The following is a 23048-nucleotide window of genomic DNA, read 5'->3' on the forward strand; positions in this document are numbered from 1 at the left end:
GCTTACCATAATCTTGCACCACCCATATTTCCATTTCCAGTTAAAACTATTGGAATAATATAAAATGTTAATACAAAGCAATACAATAGTACTTCGAGTCTTTAAGGGTACAAATGTAGAGTGTAACCTAAGACTTTGCTTAAAAGACCATATGGTAGGCTAACTGATCTTGTTAACTTTATGAATGGCTACCTTCCACCTGGATATATCAAGCAAAGTGAGCAAAATATGCTGCTAACCTTGGATTCAGCTATGTAGCACTTTTAAAGCTGACTTGAATGGCTGTCAAGATTCTTCTTCTCAGATGTGTCCACGGTCATCCAAAGGTCATCTTGGGTCATTCCTAGTTGCTCCCATTTGAACTTGGGAGTGTGCCACCAAACAAACAGCTTTGGTGGCAAAATCAGCTGGCTTTTGGCAGGAGAAGAAGATCAATGTGCCATTCAGCACCTCATTTTCGGAGGACTCCTCACATTGTTTTGATTAGCATCAGAGAAGTATTGTATTTACAGGCATTCCAAATAACATCTTCCAAATCACTTTGAAGTATGACTGTCCTATATTTTAATACTTTCTAAATCATGGGCAGCATGTGTATTGGTTGGTGTGAAGCAACCAGTATTTTGTAAAGCCCTTAGCCAAACATTTGAGCTTCCCCAAAACATCCTGTTGGTGATTCTGTTTTATATTCATTTCCAATAAGTTCTGGAAAGTTCTTCTAGGAATAATATTGCTGACACTAAACATGTAATTTTTTTATTCCACCTTTATTGCTTTATAAGTAACTTAAGGTGGTGAACATACATAATACTTCTTCCTCCTCCTCATTTCAAATGCATAACATTATTGCAATATTTCTTTTACTTCTAAATATGTCAGTAGATAATGAAAAGACAAAATATAAGGCTTCAGCCACATTTGTTTCCAACAGCTTTGTGTACAGATGTCAGAGTCCCTCCGAAATTTACCTCCAACTTATAATTCTTATTGAGATTAAAGGGAAGAATCCAGTAAATGAAATCAAATAGTTTGTGTCCTTATTCTGCCTTTCTTGTCTGAGTTCCAGAAAGGCACTCAACTACTGCCAAATTCATATTCATTTTAAACTACATGATAACAATAGACTAATTTGTCATATGTGGTGGCACATTTAGAAACCTCCAGAATCATTCATGCACAATAAATGGCCATAAAATGTCGAATAAGTTTAACTTTTGTTTTTGGCAGCTAAGACATAATATATGGGAATCTATAAGGCTTCAACATTATGCCCGGAAAAATAGACTTTTATAACTGCAACTGTACAGTTTAAATGGAAGGAGAATTACATAATTCACCAACAAAGACACAACTCTTCCTACCAAGTAACTGTGTTGTCGTCATCATCTGGCAAGCTTATTCCAATAACACAATCCTACCACTGACTTGGATTTATAACGTGGTAGGCAAGGTTCTCCAACTGTTGCCTTTTAGCTAGGTTTTGTTAACCTTTTCAATGATTTATGATCACTGCCTAGAATTATTTGTAAAATAATAAAGGCAAAATACAAATACTTTTTCTAATAATAATAATAATAATAATAATAATAATAATAATAATAATAATAATAATAATAATAATAATAATAATAATAATAATAATAATAATACTTTAATTTATAGACCGTGCCCTTTCCTTGACAGGACTCGGGGCGGTGTACAGTCATATTAAAAACAATGTGGATACAAAAATATAGATATACATAGATAGACGGAGGAGGTAGGATATACACTGTACAATAATGGATTAAAATTCGAATAAAAAAATTAAAAATTACCCTTAAAAATACCCCAAAATGAGATGTTTGCCAGGAGGTTGAAAGTGGGACTATAAATCAGCTAGGCCAGCTAATTGGAACAGGTGGGTCTTAAGTTTTTGTCCGAAGGAGCGGAGGTCGGTAGTAGTTCTGATATCGGGGGGGGGGGGGGGAGGTCATTCCAGAGGGTTGGGCCCATCACAGAGAAGGCTCTACTCCTGGGCGCCGCCCGTTGACACTGCTTAGTGGATGGCACCCGGAGGAGTCCCTCCCTGTGGGAGCGAATTGGTCGCAGGGATATATGAGGTGAGATGCGATCCCGCAGGTAACTAGGTCCCGTGCCATGAAGCGCTTTGAAGATGGTAACCAACACTTTGAAACGCACCCGAAAAACCACAGGCAGCCAGTGCAGCTCGCGCAGGAATGGTGTTATATGGGAGTATCTGGTCCTCCCCGTGATAGCCCGCGCGGCCGCATTCTGAACTAGCTGTAGTCTTCGGGCGCATCTCAAGGGGAGCCCCAGTGTATCATCTACAGTGTATCATCTTGCTAGCATTTCTGGAGAGCACTGTGGGAATTAAATTGATAGCATAATAGTTTAGTGCAAAGCAACTTATGTAATAACAAATTTGTTCAAGTTCTTCTCCCAAATTTGGAGGTTCAAAGTTATATAATATAGAAAAAGATTCTCATTTAGGTGGCATTTCTGTTTTTAGGAGGAAATAGCAAGGAGTTTCTTCTGGGCAGGGCCTCTCCCTTGGCCAATAAAATCTGGTTTTGTGTGCACATTCTCCCATAAGTGTACCTGTGTCCAGAGTTTCTTCATATGGGTTATTCGGGAAGCAGATTTCAAATTGTGTGTGACCCTCTAACTGCATTGGAAAGATTACATTTTTTACGTTTTCCCAAAACAACTCAAGCCAGGTAACATCATGATTTTCATCACTTTTAGAATAGAATAGAACAGAACAGAATTCTTTATTGGCCAAGTGTGATTGGATACATAAGGAATTTGTCTTTGGTGCATATGCTCTCAGTTTACATAAAGAAAAATAAAATAGAATACATTCACCAAGAATCATAAGATACAGCATTTAGTGATAGTCATAGGTTACTAATAAGCAATCAAATTATACTAGGAAACTAATGAAACAATATAAATTTTAAAGAGACAAGCAACATGGTTATAGTCATAAGTGGAAAGAGATAGGTACTAGGAAGGAAGGAAAAGAAGAATACAAATAAAAGCACAATACGGTAAAATGAATTAAGAGCCCCAAACCACCCTGTTCCCCTTTCTGGAAGGGGAGGAAGGGAAAAGTTGCATCAACTCCTGCAGCAAACTATACGCACGAAGGTGGGTAACTCAAAGACCCGCGTAGTAGGGCAGAAAAAGGTTCGAGCGCATCCCGGAACGCAGGCAGGGCTCAAATCTCGCGATAATCGGGAGAAACGCGGCGGCGCCCCGGAGACCGTTGCTCGGCAACGAGACGCTCGTAACCGGCCTTGTCGGTAGCCTGAGGCCTGGCAGCGATGGATGCTGAGACGTTGCCTTACGCGCTGGACCTGGTGGCCAGCAGCGGGATATGCTTGAGCCCGGAAAAGCGAGCCGCCTTGAGGAACTCCCTGCTGCTGGTGCGCAGGGACTACCGTTTCGAGCAGGTCCGCCTCTGGGGCCGCATCCAAGGCATCCGAGGAGCCTACTATATCGCCGAGGGCTTGGGACCAGACAGGGCTGGGCTGAGAAGCCGCCTCTACAGGTGGGCGCCGGCCGCGGCTGGGGGACCCCTATGCCTGTCCACCTCGGGGGTGATCTACAGCAGGGGATCTGGTGGAGATCTAGTGGGTTGGGCTTAGGCTCCCCGCGCTTGAACACTGTACGTCCTCGACTTACGACCCCAATGGAGGGATCTCAGATTGCTTGTTTTCTTGCAGACGTTTCATTATCTTAACTTGGTAACATCATCAGTGCTAGTAAGGAGTGAAGGAATGAAGTTTGCTGTCAGTTTATATTCTGGTGTCTTGCTTGTCTGTGTGCGTGGGAGTGGTCTTAGGGATTCTTTGGTTGGGCTGTTTAAAGGTAAAGCTTCCTCTCGCACATATGTGCTAGTTGTTCCCGACTCTAGGAGGCAGTGCTCATCTCCATTTCAAAGCTGAAGAGCCAGCACTGTCCGAAGACGTCTCCGTGGTCATGTGGCCAGCATGACTAAACGTCGAAGGCGCACGAAAAGCTTCCCATCAAAGGTGGTCCCTATTTTTCTACTTGCATTTTTATATGCTTTGGAATTGCTAGGTTGGCAGAAGCTGGGGCAAGTAATGGGAGCTCACGGGATTCGAACCGTCAAACTGCCGACCTTTCTGATCAACAAGCTCAGGGTCTTAGCCACTGAGCTATCACGTCCTGTTGGGCTGTTTACTAATGGCTTATTTGGCTGTTTCTTGATTAAGGTAGTCAAATTGACTAGGTATTGCTAACTCGATTGTTGGTCTGAAATTAACCAATAATCAAGTTAGCAATACCCCAATCAGGAACTGCCAAAGAGCCATCAGCAAACATAAAAAAATAATCTCTTAAGACCGCCCCCAACTACACAGACAGGCAAGAAAACAGAATATAAACTGAGAGCAAACAGCACTCCTTACTAACACTGATGATGTTATCTAGTTAAGGCAGCGGTTCTCAAATAGTGGGGCGCGCCCCCCTGGGGGGGCGCGAGGCTCCATAAAGGGGGGCGCGAAGGCTCCCTTTCCATCTGGGTGCAACGGCGGCGAAGGCGTGGGCGAGGCATAATATATCCCGCCTGGAAGTGGCAGCACTTCGGACTGTGGATTTTCATTGGTTGGAGCTGTGCAAGAAGCCTGCTCGGGCGGGGGTGGGAGGGAGGGAAGCATGGGACCACCCATCTTCGCCACCGCGTAGCTCGCCTCCCCGCCAGCAGCTCCACCGCCAGCATTCCGTCTGGAAGCGGAAGCGCAACAGCCGCTGTTGGGGAAGGGACAAAGGGGCGGCGGTCGCCCGATCTTGCCACCGCCACCCCTTCGCCCCTGGTAACGGCGACTGTTGTGCTGCTGCTTCCAGCTGGGATGCTGGAGGAGCTGCTGGCAGGGAGGGAGGGAAGAAGGGCAGAAGGGAGGTGGAAGGAAGGAAAGAAAAGCAGACACGCCGGAGGGAAAGAGGAAAGAAGGCAAGCAGGCAGAAGGAAGGAGGGAAGAATGGAACTGGAAGGGAGGCAGGGAAGGAGGGAGGGAGAAAGGAAGGATAGGAGGATAGGGAAAGAGGAAAGAAGGCAGGCAGGCAGAAGGGAGGGAGGTGCAAGGAAGGAAGAAAGCATAGATAAGCAGGAGGGAAAGAAGGCAGGCAGGCAGGGGGAAAGAGGAAGGAGGGAACTGGAAGGGAGGCAGGAAGGAAGGGAAGGAGGAAGGGAGGGTGGAAGGAAGGATAGACAAGTAAGAGGGAAAGAGGAAAGAAAGCATGTGACTACGGTGGGAGACGAGGAAAGACCGGTGTGCTATGTTATGCAGAGGTGTACTTATAACAATTTTATAGACAAATGATACTATTTACAGTCGCGCGGGGGGGGGGGGGGCGAAATGTTTTCTTCTTCCTAGGGGGGGCATGACAGAAAATAATTGAGAAGCACTGAGTTAAGGTAATGAAACATCTGCAAGAAAACAAGCAAGCTCAGAGAGCACCAAAGACCCCTCATTGCAACCATGAGTTACAAATATTTTCCTTTATTAGGACCACAATTGAGCCCAAAATGTATGTTGCTGAGTGAGAAATTAGTTTTGCCCCATTTTATGACCTTTCTGTGTTAAGTGAACCACTGCAGTTGTTAAATTAGTAACACTGTTGTTAAGTGAATCTGGTCTCCCCGTTGACTTTGCTTGTCAGAAGGTTGCAGAAAGTGATCACCTGACTCTGAGACACTGCAACCATCATTGCAAAAAGTCAGTTGTCAAGCATCCAAATGTAAATCCTGTGCCTGGAGATGCTGCAACAGTCATAAGTGTGAAAAAAGGGCATGTCACTTTTTTCAGTGCTGTTGTAACTTTGAATAGTTATTAAATGAAGTCTAGGACTACTTGTACTGGGTTTCCAAGAGGCTGATTCCTTGATAGAAGAAGCAGAACCTGTTGAATTTCTTACGTTCTGGTTATCCAACAGGTAGAGGAGCCTTGTCAGGTGGAGAGAATATTGCCAAGTACAGGTAATCCTCAGTTTATAACAGTTCACTTAGTGACTGTTCAAAGTTACAATGGCACTGAAAACTTATGACCATTCTTCACACTTATGGCCATTGCAGCATTCCCATGATTATGTGATCAAAATTAAGATACTTGGCAACTGATTAATATTTATGATGGTTGCAGTGTCCCAGGGTCATTTGAGCACCTTTTGCGACCTTCTGACAAGGAAAATCAGCGGGGAAACCAGATTTACTTAACAAGCGTGTCACTAATTTAACAATTGAAGTGATTCACTTACAGCTATGACAACAAAGGTCATAAAATGGGACAAAATTCACTTAAAAATAGTCTCACTTAGCAACATAAATTTGGGGTTCAATTGTGGTCATAAGTCCAGGACTACCTTTAGCTGATAGGAACAATAGTGTACTTCTGGAGCTCCTGCTATCCTAAAGAGCTGAAACCAGTGGACAAAAAAATAAAACAAAATTAAATTAAAATGATTTAAAAAGAAACTATTTAGAATTAATAGCTTTCTTTTTTAATGATGCCTATATGCAAAACTGAACTTCTCTTCAGGGACAGGTTTTCATTAGCAGTTTTTATTATTGATCTTGGAAGAATCAGGACCATTTTACAAATAATCAAACTATTTAAATGTCTGTTAATGTGGGCTCAGCAGAGCAATACAATTTACTCTGCAATGTGAAATTACAATATAGGGTTCTCAACCCAGGAATTGGATTCTGCCAAAAAATATAAAATCCATGATCAGGAATGATTTATTTTTTAAGACTAGACAAATATGAACAAAATTGTGACAATCATAATTTGTCAACACTTCATTTTTTAAAGCAGGCAAAATATAAGCATCCTGCAAATCCTCCCAGATTGGGGTTTTGCAATGGGTGGCAATCCATACAAAGAAGCACTCTGTCTGTATCTTTCTTCCAGGGTTAAATGGGTGCTTTGTAAGTTACCATGTGTTCATGCTTGCATAATCATTTCATTCCCGCCCCCCCCAAATAATTTAGTCAGGTCTAAAAAGGTACTATAAAAAAGAAAGTGAGGCAGAAGATGGGGAGAGAGACAGGTTTACATAATGTTGAAATCTTAAGGTCTGCATAATATTGGAACAGAAGAAAAGTTAAAAGAAACAAGAAAAACTGAACAAATTAACAGGAAATGACTGACTTTCTGTGATTTCCCCCCCCATTTTTAAACATTCAATATGGTATTTCTGTGGAAGAACCTTTGTGGATTATAAAAAGAGAACAAAAATAATTAGCAATGTTGCTTTTAGTAAAATAAGATTGATTTTGTTAATGTATTATATAAATAAAGCCAAATAAAAGCTTCATTGAATTGGTAGAGATATAGAATTAAATACTTGAGGAGTATTTAAAATAAAATTAATGTTTCAATACAAAGCTTTAATGTTCTTTTCAGTGTTACAGTTTTGATCTTAATGATTTTATGTGATTATTGAATGTGATTGAGACAGACATAAATCATGTTAATAAAATAAATACTTATACAGGACATAATTTATACTAAGAAGTTGTAATCCCTACAACTACCATAAGGTCTAATACAATATTAGCGTAATATACTTCTTATGGCAAATGATGAAGAGTGCGGTGTATGAGAATATGTACCTACTTGGTTCATGGCACCATTACAGTTGAAATTGGGATTGCTTGGCTTAAAATTCAATCTGTGAGCCATTCATGCTATTCCAAGTCTTTTCTGATGTCCTATTCCCCACTGCAACTCTGCTTGTCAGTTGCTCCTTTGACAATTTTAATGGGATTTTTGATAGACCCCATGAATGTCTATAAAGAAAAGGTTCTGTTTTTTTTAAAAAAACTTGTTTAGTAACACTAAATCTATTTGGTTTTTTTTGTGGGGTGGATAGTTTGAACTGTGTGGATTGGAGTCTTCTGCCACCTGCCTCAGAGGAAATGATTGCACTGAGTGCAGGATTAAAGGGACGTTTCCAAGGGGATCCGTCTTACGAGTATGAATCCCCTGAGAAAAAAGAAGAAGGTGAAAGACCATATGAAGAAGAAATTGGAGTAAGTCAATGAGTGATGGTTTGACATTTGTACATAATTGTTTATGAATATTCTTTATTGTTGTTTGCGTGTTTTCTTTAAAAAAAGTTGTTATAATTTTCTTTTCATCATGATTATTTGCTTTTGGTGCATTTCTGTCTCATCCTTTTGTCTAACCTGGTTAGAGAAGTGGGATTCCCATTGACTTTTCAGATATTTGTCACTGCCTCAAGAATGAACTACAGTACTTAAGATTGCTGTCTATGTTTTACATTTATTTTGCTATAGATTAAATGTTAATTTTGAATTTGGTTTCAGTGACATTGAGACAGGAATCAACATCCTGTAAATTAAACCAGTATCATAGGCTTAGCCAACAGATTAAATTTTCTGTCCATTCTTTTCTCCCACAGTAACCTTAAGGGAGGGATACAGAGAGGTCCAAGGGCCACCTTAAAGCTTGAGATGACCCCAGAACTTATTTTTAAAAAATGGGAGGAGAAAAAGTAAAAAAATATATAGAAAAGCATAGAGAAATCCAGAGAAACTATCTTTTTTTTCTCACATTTTTTTAATTTTTAAACATAAAAGACAACATTAAAAAAATTTCATCCATTGCATACAGCATGTCGTTTGGTTACAAGTGTTTTTGCATCCGTATTTTCGATTACATATACAATCACAGATTTTCCATCCAATATAACCAAAACTTCACTTTCATTGTACAGCATATATTCAATTACGATTAATATTTCTTTCTTTTCAATAAACTTAATTCTCTTACATTCTTGATTGTCTGCTTAATAACAACATACCTTTATGTAATCATTGTCTCATTTTAAATATTTTTACAGTATAAAAGAATTTACCAAGTGTTTATGTTTATATATCTATCACTATTTTCAACAGGATATCTTTATAGTATGCACTTAGGCTTATATATTATATTCCCAATCCTCTATCAAATGTACATTAATTCATTATTATCTTTGTCCTTCATTTTATAACAAAAAATTCTAAATTATTCATATATATGTCAGTGTTTCATTGTATCATTATTAGTCTATTTAACAACATTATTGTATTCTCGCTTTTCTCCTTCAATTAAAACATAAGTAAAACATTTTTCATGTCCAGGTTCTTTTTTCCAGCCACTGATAAAACAAATTCCATATTTTATAAAATTGCTCATCTTCTTGTTCTCTAATTTCAAATGTCAATTTGCTAATTTCAGCGCACTCCATTATCTTTCAAATAACTTCTTCCAGTTTTGGTATCATTTCATTTTTCCAGTTTTTTGCAAATACAATTCTAGCTGCTGTTAAAACGTTTACAATCAAATATTTTAAGTCTTTGTTGTAAATTTCTGGTATGATTCCGAGTAAAAAGATCTCTGGTTTAAGATCTATGTGTTTGTGTATCATTTTCTCCAATCACATGTGGATTTTAGTCCAGTATCTTTTAGCTTCAATACAAGTCCACCACATGTGGTAATATGAACCCGGTATCTGATGACATTTCCAACACTTTTCGGATTTATTCTTGGACATTCTTGCAATTCTCGTTGGGGATAGATGCCACCTAAAACATCTTATACACATTTTCTCTATATGCAGTTGACATTGTCATTTTATAATTTTGAGAGCACAATTTCTGCCATTTTTCTAAATCTATCCCATACCCAAAGTTTTCCCCCCAAGCTATCATAGTTTCTTTAACTTGTTCCTCTTGTAATTTAGTCTCTAATAAATATCCATATAGTTTTTAAATTATTTTTCATCAGTACCTATTAAAATTTTATCTAACTCAGTCATTTCATTGTAAAGACCTATTGATTTTCTATCTTCGTTATATCTAGATTGTATCTGTAAATATGAATACCAATTTCTATTCCTTCTTGTTTCAACTCTTGAATAGATTTGAGTTCACCCTCTGTATTCAATATTTCAACATATCTTACTGTTTGTTCCTTTTTATATATTATTGGATATGAAAATGCTTCAATAGTTGATATCCAGGCTGGAGTTTTTAAGTAGTGTAATCTTTTAACCTTTTCCCAGTTTAATAACAAGGCCTCCCTTATATAATGTCTTCTAAAATAACCATGTGCTTTAGTTCCCTTATACCATAAAAAAGCATGCCATCCCAACAATAAATCATGACCCTCTACATTCAATAATCTGGAATTTTTTAGTGTTACCCACTCCTTAATCCACATTAAACTATCTTTAATAATCTTTTGCCTATCTTCCTTACCCATTTCCAATGTTTAAATTTTTGTTTAATTTAAAAATAGACATTGTCTTGATCCTTTCTTTAACTCCCAAAGGAAGAAAACTACTTTTAAATTATAAGTTCTAACCTGCTAACCATTTGCTTCCTTCCCTCCAATCTCAAAAACCAAGACGCGAATAAAGAAAATTTAAAAACTGCAAATCTATTAATTGGGAGTGGGAAATTCAAAATAGGTCTTCCATAATTGAATGCTTGGGTGCTGCTGGCTTTAAAAGAGCTGATTAGAATGAAAACCTACCTAAGTGTTTGAGAACTCGGAGTGTTCTGTCTGCTGCTTCCTCTTTATTTTTCTCAGCTGATTATTCTTTACACAGTTACAGATGGAAGAAATTAAGAGCAGGCATTGGTAGGCATACTCAGAATGTGGGTATTTTAGACTTCCACCCACACATTTGTCAGAAGTAGTTTTGCAGAATAGAATAACAAACAAACAAACAAACAAACACCACCCTGTTCTAAATGATGTGCTGTTTTTGGAGAAAGAAAAAGATGATAGGCAGAACATGTTCCTCCTTTTCCCAAAATGAGAGAAATCCTTTATTTGTATGATTTCTAAATTGCTAAAGATATATTATAATAATAGTTGGTTTACTAGCATGGTTGGCATATAGTCAGCCAGATGTTTAGAGTGGATTTTTTTGTCTTACCGACAGTTGTTAAATCTGGGGTTATTGTTAATACAGTATTCTTCAGATGGTTCATATGTATTGTAAACTTCATAGTGATGAAACCACAAAGAGCAGTCTGCTATTTTGGCTAATTATTTAGGATAAAGTTGCACAAAAAGATAATTACTAAAATAATGGGAAGTACATTTGTTCTTGGTTTTTTCCATTGTTAGCAATTTCATGTTGATGTTTACTCCAGAATGACTAATGCTAAACACAAGTGGGTGTTGTCCACAAGATTTGAGAATTAAGTTTCTGACTGGATGAATACCATAGCTATTCTTACAAATAGAAGGGATGGAGATCAAAATATGCAATTACTTTGTTCTGGACGGGGGAATCTCTGGCCCATGTAAGTTTTCTACATGGAAATTCTACAATTCACTACTGTAGATTCTTTTTCCCTCCGGGTACAAGTTTTTCACCTCAGATCAGCAGCAAAGACAATATTTTCTTCAAAGTTCTCAGAAAGAAAGATACCTTTTGAATGCTGAATAGGGAAAATGAGACTTGCATTTTTGCAGCAGCAATGAAATGACCGTTGGCTTACCTGAACGGTTGTTCTCTGGGCGCTGTGGGAGAGTCCAAGCATGAGTTAAATTCAGTCTATTTGCCCAAGGACTGAGTTAGTTCTTTTAGCCACACCTTCTCTCCTCATTGAGGGCCAGTTCAAAAACGAAGGCGATGGTCTGTGACGGTCGTGTGCATCTTGTCTGAGTCAGTCTTGCCAATGGCCTTATAGCTCCTCGCAGCTGTATCAATCAGTCAAGAAGGAAGAGAAAACCCCGGGGTGGGGTTGGACTCTCCCGCAGCGCCCAGAGAATGACCGTTCAGGTAAGCCAACGATCATTCTCCTGTGCACTGCTTAGAGAGTCCAAGCATGGGACATACCCAAGCTATGCAGTCCCAGGGAGGGAAACAGGCACAGGCGAGGAGCGTGGATTTGCTACAACTTGCTGCAGTACCCTCCTCCCGAAAGATGCTTCGGCTGTGGCATAAGAGTCAATGCGATAATGTCTGATGAATAAGGATGGAGAAGTCCAAGTGGCTGCTCGGCAGATGTCCTCCACAGGGGCCTGAGTCGCCCAAGCGGCTGAGGTGGCAACACTTCTGGTTGAGTGAGCTGTCACCTTAGGAGGTACCGCCTTACGCTGTTGCATGTAGGCCAGCTTAATGCAAGCCTTCAGCCAGCGAGCTATAGTAGAAGGAGAGACCTTCCGTCCCATCGAACCTGGCTGAAAAGAAATGAAGAGTGCTTCAGAATGACGAAAGGCCGCAGTCCGCTTGATGTACCTGCGGAGAGTGCGCCTCACATCTAGCTTGTGCCAGGTGTGCTCTCTAGGATGTTGAGGGTGAGGACAGAAGTTAGGGTGCACTACTTCCTGAGATCTGTGAAACAATGAGTTCACTTACGGCAGAAAGGTCGGATCTAGTCTCAGGGTAACACGGTCCGTGTGAATAATGCACAAGTCCTCACGAACCGAGAGCGCTGCCCGCTCCGACACCCTCCTAGCCGATGTGATGGCAATGAGGAAAACAGTCTTCAAGGTCAGATGACGAAAACTGATGGACCTGATAGGTTCAAATGGGGTCTTGGTCAGTGCTCTGAGGACGAGTGGAAGATCCCACGTGGGGAATCTGTGAATAACAGGTGGATGCAAGTTGGAAGCTCCCTTTAGGAAGCTTTTCACCTGAGGATGCTGAGCCAAGGAGACTGTGGAGTGTCTAGTTAAGATGGTGGACAAGGCAGCTACTTGGTGGGGAAGAGTGTTGGGTGCCAAGCCCTTGTCCAGACCTTGTTGTAGGAAGTCAAGGATCTGCGGAATGGTAGCTGAAGCTGCAATCACGCCTTGAGAGCAGCACCAGGAGTCATAGGCGACCCAAGTGGTGTCATAGATATGCGTAGTAGAGGGATGTCATGATGCCTGGATGGTAGAAATGACTTTGTCAGAGAAATTGTCCTTTTTCAAGAGGTCCCCCTCAAGGACCAGATGGCTAACTGGAGCCAGCCGGGATCTGGGTGAACTATGGCCCCCTGTCTTAGTGACACAAGGTCCAGCGGTATCTTCCAGGGCCTGCGGACAGAGAGGCTGACTCGATCCACATACCAAGATCTCCTGGGCCAATGCGGAGCTATGAGAAGGACTTCTGCTCCTTCGTCCAGGATCTTCTGGATCACCTGAGGGATGAGCGGGAGTGGAGGAAAGGCGTACAAGAGGCCTCTCAACCAATGGCAGTGCAGGGCATCGGTTCCTTCCGCTTGTGGTGTGTTGTACCTTGAAAAGAATCTTGGGAGCTGGGCGTTTGCTGGACTGGCGAAGAGATCGATCACCGGAAGGCCGAGCTGGAGCGTGATTTGATGGAATGAGTCCGGATGGAGACGCCACTCCGTGTTGTCGATGGTCACTTGGGCCTGCGGTAAGAGTGGTTGTTGGAACCGCCACGAAAGGGGCGATGGAAGGACTGCTGCTGCTTGCGCCCCCTGTCCCTGAAGGTGGATCTGTCCTGACCCTGTCATTTCCCTGAGTACGGTCTCTGATAGGAGGTGCCCGGGTTGGAAAAATCCAACCCTTGAAAGGGCTGCCTATGAAAAAAGGAATTTCCTTTCTTCTCAGGCTTCTTACTGGTGGTTGGAAGCACCTTCTTCTTATCTTTGGTTTCAATTAGAAACTTCTCCAAGGGCTCCCCAAACAGTTGGCCGCCCTTAAAAGGGGCGGATGCCAATTTCCATTTTGCCTTCATTTCCTCCTGCCAATGCCGAAGCCACAGCAGGCGGCGGGAGGTGACATTAGAAGCCAGGGCACGAGAGGCAAATTTGGCAGCATTGAGGGAAGCATCAGCCAAATACTCCACAGCTGCAATTATTTTATTAAGGTCATGCCTCCACCTAGAACCCGAGGATGGGGTGTGTGCTCTCAGCTGTCTCAGCCACAGAAGCGAGGCCCTGGTGAAGAATGATGCTGAGGATGAGGCCCTGATAGACCAAGCGGCCGCTTGGTGAGTTTTATGACATGCCTTCTCTGCCTTTTTATCTTCAGCTTTGAGCCCCTCAAGGAGGTCGGCTTGAAGGATCGAATTAGATGTGAGAGAGATGATGGGGGTGTCCACCAGTGGCAACTGTAACAGATCATCCAATTTACTCTCCACCGAGTAGAGAGTCTTATCTACCCTGCTAGGGTTAGTCAGGGAACCTGGCTGTGCCCACTGTCTCTGAATTACATTGAGGAACATGGTGGGTGCTGGAACCAGGTCCTGCGGGGGGGGGGGGGTGTCTCATCAAAGACACCCTCTTTCGGGTTCTGAGAATCGGAAGTAGAAGCTGACCCTTGGTTGGTTACGCCCAATTGGGTTGAGGCCTTTGCCTTGTGTAGTATTGACTTGAAGATAGATGGGCGGAAAAGGCCCGTAAACGCAGGTTTTTCAGGAGGAGTCTCATCCTCAGAAAATTCCTGCTCATCAGCATTATCATCCTCCAGGACTGAGGCCTCGATGACTATAGAGGTGCCTGGAGATGGAGGATCGACAGTCTGACCCTTTGGGACAGACCCCTTGCTAGTTTTAGCTTGAGCACTTTTTGAGGCCTGGAGCTTCTTACGGATGCCAGCCTCTATGCCCCTTTCAATAGCCTGCTCAATTGCCCTCTGAATGTGGGCTGGTAGATTGGCATCTGCTGGGTTGCCTGGTGACTCCAACTCTGCCCTGATGGGAAGGCCAGAGGGGAAATGATCCTCTTCAGGCTCATCACAGCCAAAAGGACCAATTTCCTCCTGGATACAGTAGGACTCTGGGTAACCCAGGGAGGCTGCAGGGTAAGAGGCTTGAAAATTTTCCCCCAGAACCTGTGGGGAATTCCACTGCCCTGGGGATCCCTGAGGGTAGACCTCTTGGGGCTGAGGTGAAGGGCTGGGGTCCCTGGATGGCTGCCTAGAGGAGATGGACAATTTCCTGGCCCTCTCGAAGTTTTTCTCAAGGGCCTTGTGTCTGCGGGCCTCGGCCTTAGACAAGGCCTTGCCACCTCTGGGGTTTGGTGTTCCCTTCCCCTTGGAACCCTTCACCTGCTCCATCTCCGGTGGATCTGGCCTACTGCGTTTCACAGCGTCCATGGCTTCCTCTGGTGCTCTCTTGGACTTCTCTGCCATCTTCAATGTTGATCAGGAAGCAGCAGATCTGGAACTGTAGGCCAGTTATAGGCACGAGTGCTGTTTAATGACTGCACGTCTCTCAAATGTGTCCAAAAGATGGGAGAATTCCCCAAGGGGTCAAACCTCTCCCAGGCGCTTGTGCTTTCTTCGGTGGGGAGGGAAAGACCTTGCCAGCGTCCCAACGAAGGCCAATCCACCCCCGCGGCGTCTATGCGCTGAGGGAGAAGGCGTGAAGTGAGAAACAGCCGCCAGAAAAAAACGTGCCAAAATGCGTTTAAAATGGCCACCGTGCCTTTCTGGAGGTTACAGGAGTTGTCTGCGGCGTTCCGAGCCTCCGCCGAGGCCTCCGAGCGATCCAACAAGACGCAAAACAGCTGGGGGGTGAGCAAGCCTCCTGCTATCCCCCGCGCTCGCCAGCAGCCGCCGGACAAGCGCCCACATAGCGCAGCTCCGCTGTCCTTTAAATTGCTTCTCCCGACTCCCTCATCCTGTAATGTAACGATCTAGCGAAAATCCTGCTTCTTTTCCCTATCTAGTTGACAAAAACAATAAAAAGCTAACTAGGTTTGGAGAGTTCAATTTATTTGTCCAAGGACTGAGGAACTCCCCAAAAACACATCCGAACTGGGCTGGACTGAGTTTTTGAACTGGCCCTCAATGTGGAGAGGAGGCGTGGCTAAAAGAATTAACTCAGTCCTTGGGCAAATAGACTGAATTTAACCCATGCTTGGACTCTCCAAGCAGCACACGAGAAAAGGCGTTGGTCCTTACCTGAGACGCCTCTTCTCGTAGGGTGGAGGTAGCATCCAGACTGGGTTGACCTTCATCCACTCATTGCGAGGACTGAGCCTGACAGTTAAATTAAACCACGCCCCCTGTCACTAGGCAAAAGCCCAGTTCCGACGAAGGATGTCAGACTCGATGCTTCATCGCCAACCAGAAATCAGTAAATCAATGTCCAGTAACAGTTTAAAACAATTTATTTCAGTAAAAACGTCTAAAACCAACAACACTTGTACATAGAGAAATCCGCAATGAGAGCACCCCCCCCAACAGATGTCTATAACATAGAACCAGTTCGTTATGGGAGGAGCTGGATGCTACCTCCACCCTACGAGAAGAGGCGTCTCAGGTAAGGACCAACGCCTTTTCTCCATAGTGGTGGAGGTAGCATCCAGACTGGGACGTACCAAAGTAACCCCACTCTTTCTCGTCCCGGGTGGGTCATAACTGGTTCTGTGCAGTGCTTGTCCTGTGAACAGATTGTAGCACCTTGCTGCCAAAAACTGCATCTGCAGAGGCGAAGATGTCTAGCGTATAGTTTTTAATAAACGGAGAAGGGGTAGCCCAAGTTGCTGCCCTACAGATTTCAGCCAAAGATGCCTGGGCTGCCCAGGCCGCTGATGTAGCCGCACTCCTAGTTGAGTGTGCAGTCAGCTGACCCGGTACAGGTATGGATTGAGATTGGTAGGCCTTTGCAATACATGCAGCAAATAGTAGGAGAGGAGACCTTGTTACCCAATGAAGTTGGCTGAAAGGAGACAAAGAGAGCATCGGATTTCCGAGTCGCAGCCGTACGCTGTAGATAAATCTTAAGGGTCCTCCTGACATCCAAGGTGTGCCACTTGCGCTCCAGAGGATGGACCGGATTAGGACAGAAATTGGGCAAAATCACCTCTTGAGTCCTGTGGAAACAAGAACACACCTTGGGGATGAAGGAGGGGTCCAGGCGTAAGACCACTCGATCAGCATGGAAAACGCACAGCTCCTTCCTGGACGAAAGAGCCTGCAACTCTGAAATCCGACGTGCCGAAGTTATGGCCACCAGGAAGGAAACCTTTAAGGACAGAAACCTGAGTGAGACCTCCCTCAGAGGTTCAAAGGGAGCCCTGGTCAATGCGTCTAGAACCTTGGTCAGATCCCAGGAAGGGTACCTATGGACCGCAGGGGGCTTGAGATTGGACGCCCCCAAGGAAGTTGCGCACCATGGGTAACTGGGCAAGGGAAGGGGACCCCCACACGCCAAAACGGGAGATATGGCCGCCACCTGTCTCCTGATGGTATTTGGAGCCAGACCTTGTCCAGACCATCCTGCAGGAACTCAAGCAGTTGTGGTATTGTGACTTGGGCAGGGTCCAAGGACTTGCCAATGCCCCAGGCACAGAAGGCCTTCCAGGTGGCATTGTAAATCCTGTCAGTGGACGGCCGTCTCGCGGCCTGAATGGTGTCAATGACCCTGGGGGAGAATCTGTCCTCCTTTAGGACGTTCCGCTCAAACACCAGGTAGTCAACTGGAACCACTGAAGGTCTGGATGTTTCAGCGACCCCTGATGGAGGGAGATCCTGTCCCGAGGGATCCTCCAGGGCCTGCTTACCGAAAGTGTCCGCAGGTCGGCGAACCAAGGCCTGCGTGGCCAGTGTGGGGTGACCAGCACCACCTCGGCCCCCTCCCTCAGAATCTTTTGCACTACCTTGGGCAAAAGGGGCAAGGGCGGGAAGGCGTACAGAAGGCCTTTGGGCCAGTGACATCTCAAGGCATCCGCCACTTCCGCCCGAGGAGCAGGGTATCTGGAAAAGAACCATGGAAGTTGACTGTTCTGAGGGGTGGCAAACAGGTCCACCACCAGCATACCAAACCTGCCCACAATGTCCTAAAATAATGAGGGGTGCAGTTGTCCAGAGTCTCGCGGCTGAGCCAGTCCGCCTGCAAATTGTCCACCCCCGAGATATGTTCCGCGGTGAGGGGCAGCAAGTTCTTCTCTGCCCAAAGGCCCAGCCTCATGGCTTCATCCATGAGAAGCCGAGATTTGGTGCCCCCCTGGTGGTTGATATGTGCCTTGGCAGACACATTGTCCGTAAGCACGAGGACATGCTTCCCCGTCACCGACGGGAGAAAGTGGCGTAGAGCCAGGTGGACCGCCCTCAACTCTATCCAGTTTATGTTGTGGGTGCGGTCCAACTGGTCCCTCTGGCCCTGTGCTACCTGTGCCTGGAGAGTGGCTCCCCCAGCCGAAGAGGCTGGCATCCGTGGTAACAGTCAGGAACTCCTGTTCCTTGAAACACAGGCTGTCTGTTATTGCCTGAGAAGTCCACCAAGTGAGCGAACACTTGACCTTTGCCGGAACCTGAACCTTGGCCAGTGAACAGCTCAACAGCTTGAAAGGTAAGAGGAACCATTGAAGTTGACGTGAGTGCAAGCGAGCCCATGGAACAATCCCAATGGCAGACACCATGGTACCCATCAATTTAAACAGCAGTGCCAAAGAGCACCTGTGCGACATGGCCACCTGACCTGAGAGGGAGCTCAATTTTTCCTGCCTCTCTCGGGAGAGGTACACTTTGCATATCTCAGTGTCAATCAATGCTCCTAGGTGGACCAACCTGGTGGATGGGCGCAGATGGCTCTTGGGAACATTGATGGAGAACCCATGAGCCTGGAGAGCCTGTATAGTAGAGGCGACGTCCCTCCGAGCCTGGCAGGGGGAGGAGGACTGAATCAGAATGTCGTCCAGGTAGGCCTGAAGCCGAATAGGCACCTCCCTGAGGTCAGCAACCAAAGCAGCTAGAATCTTAGTGAAGACCCGAGGAGCTGAGGAGAGGCCAAAGGGGAGGGCAGTGTATTGAAAGTGCTGCCCCAGGTATGTGAAACGTAAGAACTGCCTGTGGCATGGCAAGATGGGGACGTGGAGGTAGGCCTCAGTCAGGTCGATGGAACTCAAAAAATCCCCTTGTCTAATTGATCCCAAAATGGTATGTGAAGAATGCATTTTGAAACGTTTGTAACAAATAAACCGGTTTAATCGTTTGAGATCTAAAATGGCTCCCCAGCCCCCCGAGGCCTTCGGAATAACAAACAGGTTAGAATAAAACTCCAGCCCGCATTCCTCCGTTGATACCGGCTGTATGGCGGAAATGTCGAGGAGGTGCTGGGTTGGAAGATACGGGGCAGGCCCTGAACGAACTAGGGGGATTGGAGAAACACTCAAGGGCAAGCCCTTGCCTAACTGTAGATCTGAATTGCTAACCTACCCCCGATAGGGTAACTAGATTTGGAGGGCCTATGTTCTACGAAAGTAGCGACCCCCCCTCCTTGAAAGGGCCGCCTGGCAGATTTCCAGCGTAGGAAACGGTCAGACTGAAACCTCTGCCTGAAGGGAAAGCCTCCCTGTTGCCTATAACCCTGTGTCCCATAGTCCGCCCCCCAAAAGGAGGAACCATAGTCCTGGTTCCGATAGAATGAACCATTGTCCTGGCCACGGAAGGATGAGCGCCTGGGGTAAGGAGCCGGGCGGTTAAAGCCCTTCTTCAGGGCAGATGGAAGGACCTTCCGTTTTTCTTTGTTCTCAATGAGGTACAGGTCAAGGGCATCCCCAAAAAGAGAACCCCCCTTGAAAGGGGGAGAAGCCAGCTTCCATTTGTGGCGAGCATCAGCCTGCCACTGACGAAGCCACAGCAACCTTCTGGAGGCCACGGAGGAGGCCATTGACCTGGCGGCGAATCTGGCCGAGGTCAGAGTAGCGTCCGACGCAAACTGAATCACTGCCACCAACTTGGCAATGTCTTGATGGGACCGTATGTCGGACACCAGAACGCATTGTTGCAGTTCCTGCAGCCACAGTAAGCACAGGCGGGTGAAGAAAGATGCCACAGTGGCGGCCTTAACCGCCCAAGCCGCTGCCTGATGACCCCTCGGTAGGGTCAGGTCGGCCTTTTTCTCTTCCAGTTTGAGAACGTCCTCTGAAGCCCCTGGCATGTGCGCAGGGGTGTAAAGGGCGATCACCGGAGCATCAATAGGAGGCACTGCCAAAAATTGGGACAATTCGTTGGCCACATTAAAGAACCTCCTGTCATTGGCCGAAGGATTGGGCCCCGACGTTGGAGCTGCCCACTGTCGCTGGATTAGGCCCACGTAAATTTTGGGCATTGGGACAACCTCAGTTGGGGGTGTCTGCTCTGCATACAGGGACTCTGCACTCACCGTCGTAGGTCGAGGCATGGTCGTTGTCTGGAGCCCTATCTTGGAGGCTGCCTTGGCCTTGGCCTTGTACAAGAGAGAGGGAAACAGGGCAGGAGGAAAAAGGCCAGAAAGGGGTTTCTGGTCAGGGTCTCTGCCCTCATCCTCGGACAGTTCAGCCTCCCTCAGTTCTCCTTCCTCTGACCCTGAGGAGTGGTCTAATTCCTCCTGGTCAGAAGCTTCTGGTTCAGCAGGTATGGCTACCTGGGCAGCAGCAGGTGGCCTTGTAGCTGTGGCCACCACCTGCCTGAGAGCCAGGGCCTGTTGCTGTTGGAAACTGGCCGCTATGCTCTGGGAGATGGCTGAGTTTATAATGTCCTGGAAATTGGGCAGAATCATTGGTGCAAAGCCACCCTGTGACTGTCCCACAGATCTGGAGGTAGAAGGCAGAGAATCCAGTCTCTGGACAACAGGAGGCAACTCCATTCCACCCCTGGTTGGCTTGAGAGGACCCCCAGATGTTGGAGACATCGATTGGGGAGACAGGGTTAGTGGGGTTGTCATTGGTCTGATTGCCACCCAGAGAAAGCAGAAGGGAATACTGTCCTTGGGGCAGCTGAGGCGTATCACCAGGCTTAGGAGAGGATGTTTTCTTGCTGGCAGCCTTAATGTGTAAACGATCTAAGGCCTTTTCTTTCTGCCTCTCATAATGGGAGCTGGCTGCCTTTTTAGCCTTCTTTGCCTTTTTTTCACTGTCTGCCTTTGCAGACTTCTTACTTTTGCTGCTGCTGCAGCCTTTTTTTCTTTTTCTTTTCTTTTTTTTTGTTGTTATCAGGGCTGGAGGCTTTTGGCCTTAGAAGCCTTGGTATGGGGGCTTGACTGATTTTTTTTTTTAATGCCCCTTTACGGTGGTAGTGGCAGCGGAGCCAGAGGGAGCAGGATTGGGAGATTGAGAAGGGTCTCCCTGCGTAGCCACCATCAGGGGGCTCGTAGTTGCCTCAGGAGCAGATCTGTCAACAACTACTGGCAAGTTTGAAGCAGCGGCGGCCATTTTGGATTTGGGCGGAGAAATGGCACACAAATGTAAAGAAAATGGCGGTTCCCGCCTTTTTTAACTGCAGACGATCGATCTGCTGCAGCCTTCTTTCAAGAAGCCTCCCTGAGGAACGCGCTGCTGTTTTAAAAGTATTTTTTTTTCTTTAACTGGCTTGAGCCCGGCTGACAGCTGAGGAGAGCTGTTAGTGTCAGAAATTTATAGGTAACACAGCGTCTCTGGCCAGTGCAGGTAATCAATTAGATAATTAATGGTCTTCTCCTTTTTAAAGAAACACTCAAGCTGCCTTGGAAAACCTTGTGCACCCAAGGGGGCTTAAAGGCTCAGATCAAATAGGCTACTGCTCCCAAAGGGGCTTCTCTGGCCAGTGCAGGCAATCAATTAGATAATTAATGGTCTTCTTCTCCTTTTAAAGAAACACTCAAGCTGCCTTGGAAAGCCTTGTGCTCCCGAGGGGGCTTAAAGGCTCAGATCAAATAGGCTACTGCTCCCAAAGGGGCTTCAGCCGATCAGAAAGATCTCAAATAGCCATCAATGCACCAGTACTCACAACAATTAATCAATTTATCAGAGAAAGGCGATGATGCATCTGTCCTGTTTGTGGACTGAGTCGGAACTGGGCTTTTGCCTAGTGACAGGGGGCGTGGTTTAATTTAACTGTCAGGCTCAGTCCTCGCAATGAGTGGATGAAGGTCAACCCAGTCTGGATGCTACCTCCACCACTATGGAGAATAATTATTCCTTATTGATTTTTTTTGCATTGGGAAAAAGAATCCTGAATGTGGTTGTTTTAAGGTTACAAGAGGTTTTAAACTCCAGTCCTCACATCATTTGGCAGTGTAGAATTTCTTTCCCACCCTGAGTTATTCTTAATAGTCACTAAGATATTAATCAGATGTGGGAAAACATGTTGAAAGGAGTGAATGTGAAAAGAAACGTGACACTTTCAATACAAACATGTTCAAGCTGACTTTAGCTCATAGTTGTTTTTCCCCCCTAAGGCTTAAAACGTAATGATGAATACTGGATAACTAAGTAAAAATATTAAGATCCTTATTCACTGAGCTTACAATTTACATAATATGAATGGAAAAGCACTGAAGAAAAATACAGATTATGAGGTATACAATATACTACTACCTTTAGTCTGAATATTAATTTCTCCATGCTTTCCTAGGATTGTCATAAACACAACACATTGCAGTTACCTATGCTGTAAGTAAGGTACACATGATTCAGGCAAATCATCATTATATTTATGGTAATTGGGATAATGGAAAAAGTATTTTAATGACTAGGTCTTGGCTCTGGAATTCCCCTTAAAATAAAGGTCCTTTCATCCTTTCATCCTCCCCTGAAATACTCAGAAATGAGTAAAGTTAGGAAAAAAATTAGCCTGCAATCTTAATTTGATTTGTCTTTCTTTAAAATATTTTAAAATATTTTGGTTAGCATTGTATTCCACATTTGTATTTGATATAAAAGGAAAATAATTTTTAAATGTAAAATAGTTGAATTTTTATATTTGCTTTAGAGCTCCTTAGTGCAGAGTTTAAATGCAGGGTATATTTTTTTACATCAGTATCAGGAATTCCTGTGCATATTTATTTACTTCATTTTTGTCTACTTTTCTATTAAAATAGCACTAATAATAACTCAGTACAGGCTACATTTTTAGAAGTAGGTAATCATAATTAATATAAAATCAAGTATAAACAAAATATATTGAGAAATGAGTCACATTCATCAGATTATACCAACATCAGTTTAAATGAAGACCAACAGTTAACCAGGCCTTTGAATCTCCTATTCCTGCCAAGTTTGCTTCTATTGGTCCCTACTTTCTCTACATTAAAAAAAAAGTAGTCATGTTCTTATAGGAAATTTTTTA

General features: G+C 44.5%; 1 protein-coding gene across 1 annotated transcript in view; it reads left to right on the forward strand.

The window, feature by feature from the left end:
- The first annotated feature begins 3243 nt into the window (after positions 1-3243).
- Positions 3244-23048, forward strand: part of RSPH9 (radial spoke head component 9) — a 41376-nt gene continuing 21571 nt past the window's right edge. The window contains exons 1-2 of the mRNA XM_081940801.1: positions 3244-3556; positions 7906-8065. Coding sequence (XP_081796927.1) covers positions 3330-3556; positions 7906-8065 — 387 coding nt within the window. The 5' untranslated portion in view covers positions 3244-3329. The remainder of the gene's footprint in view (positions 3557-7905; positions 8066-23048) is intronic.

Source organism: Natrix helvetica (assembly GCF_964273705.1).
Source record: "Natrix helvetica genome assembly, chromosome: 2".
In the NCBI taxonomy this organism is placed as follows: Eukaryota; Metazoa; Chordata; class Lepidosauria; order Squamata; family Natricidae; genus Natrix; species Natrix helvetica.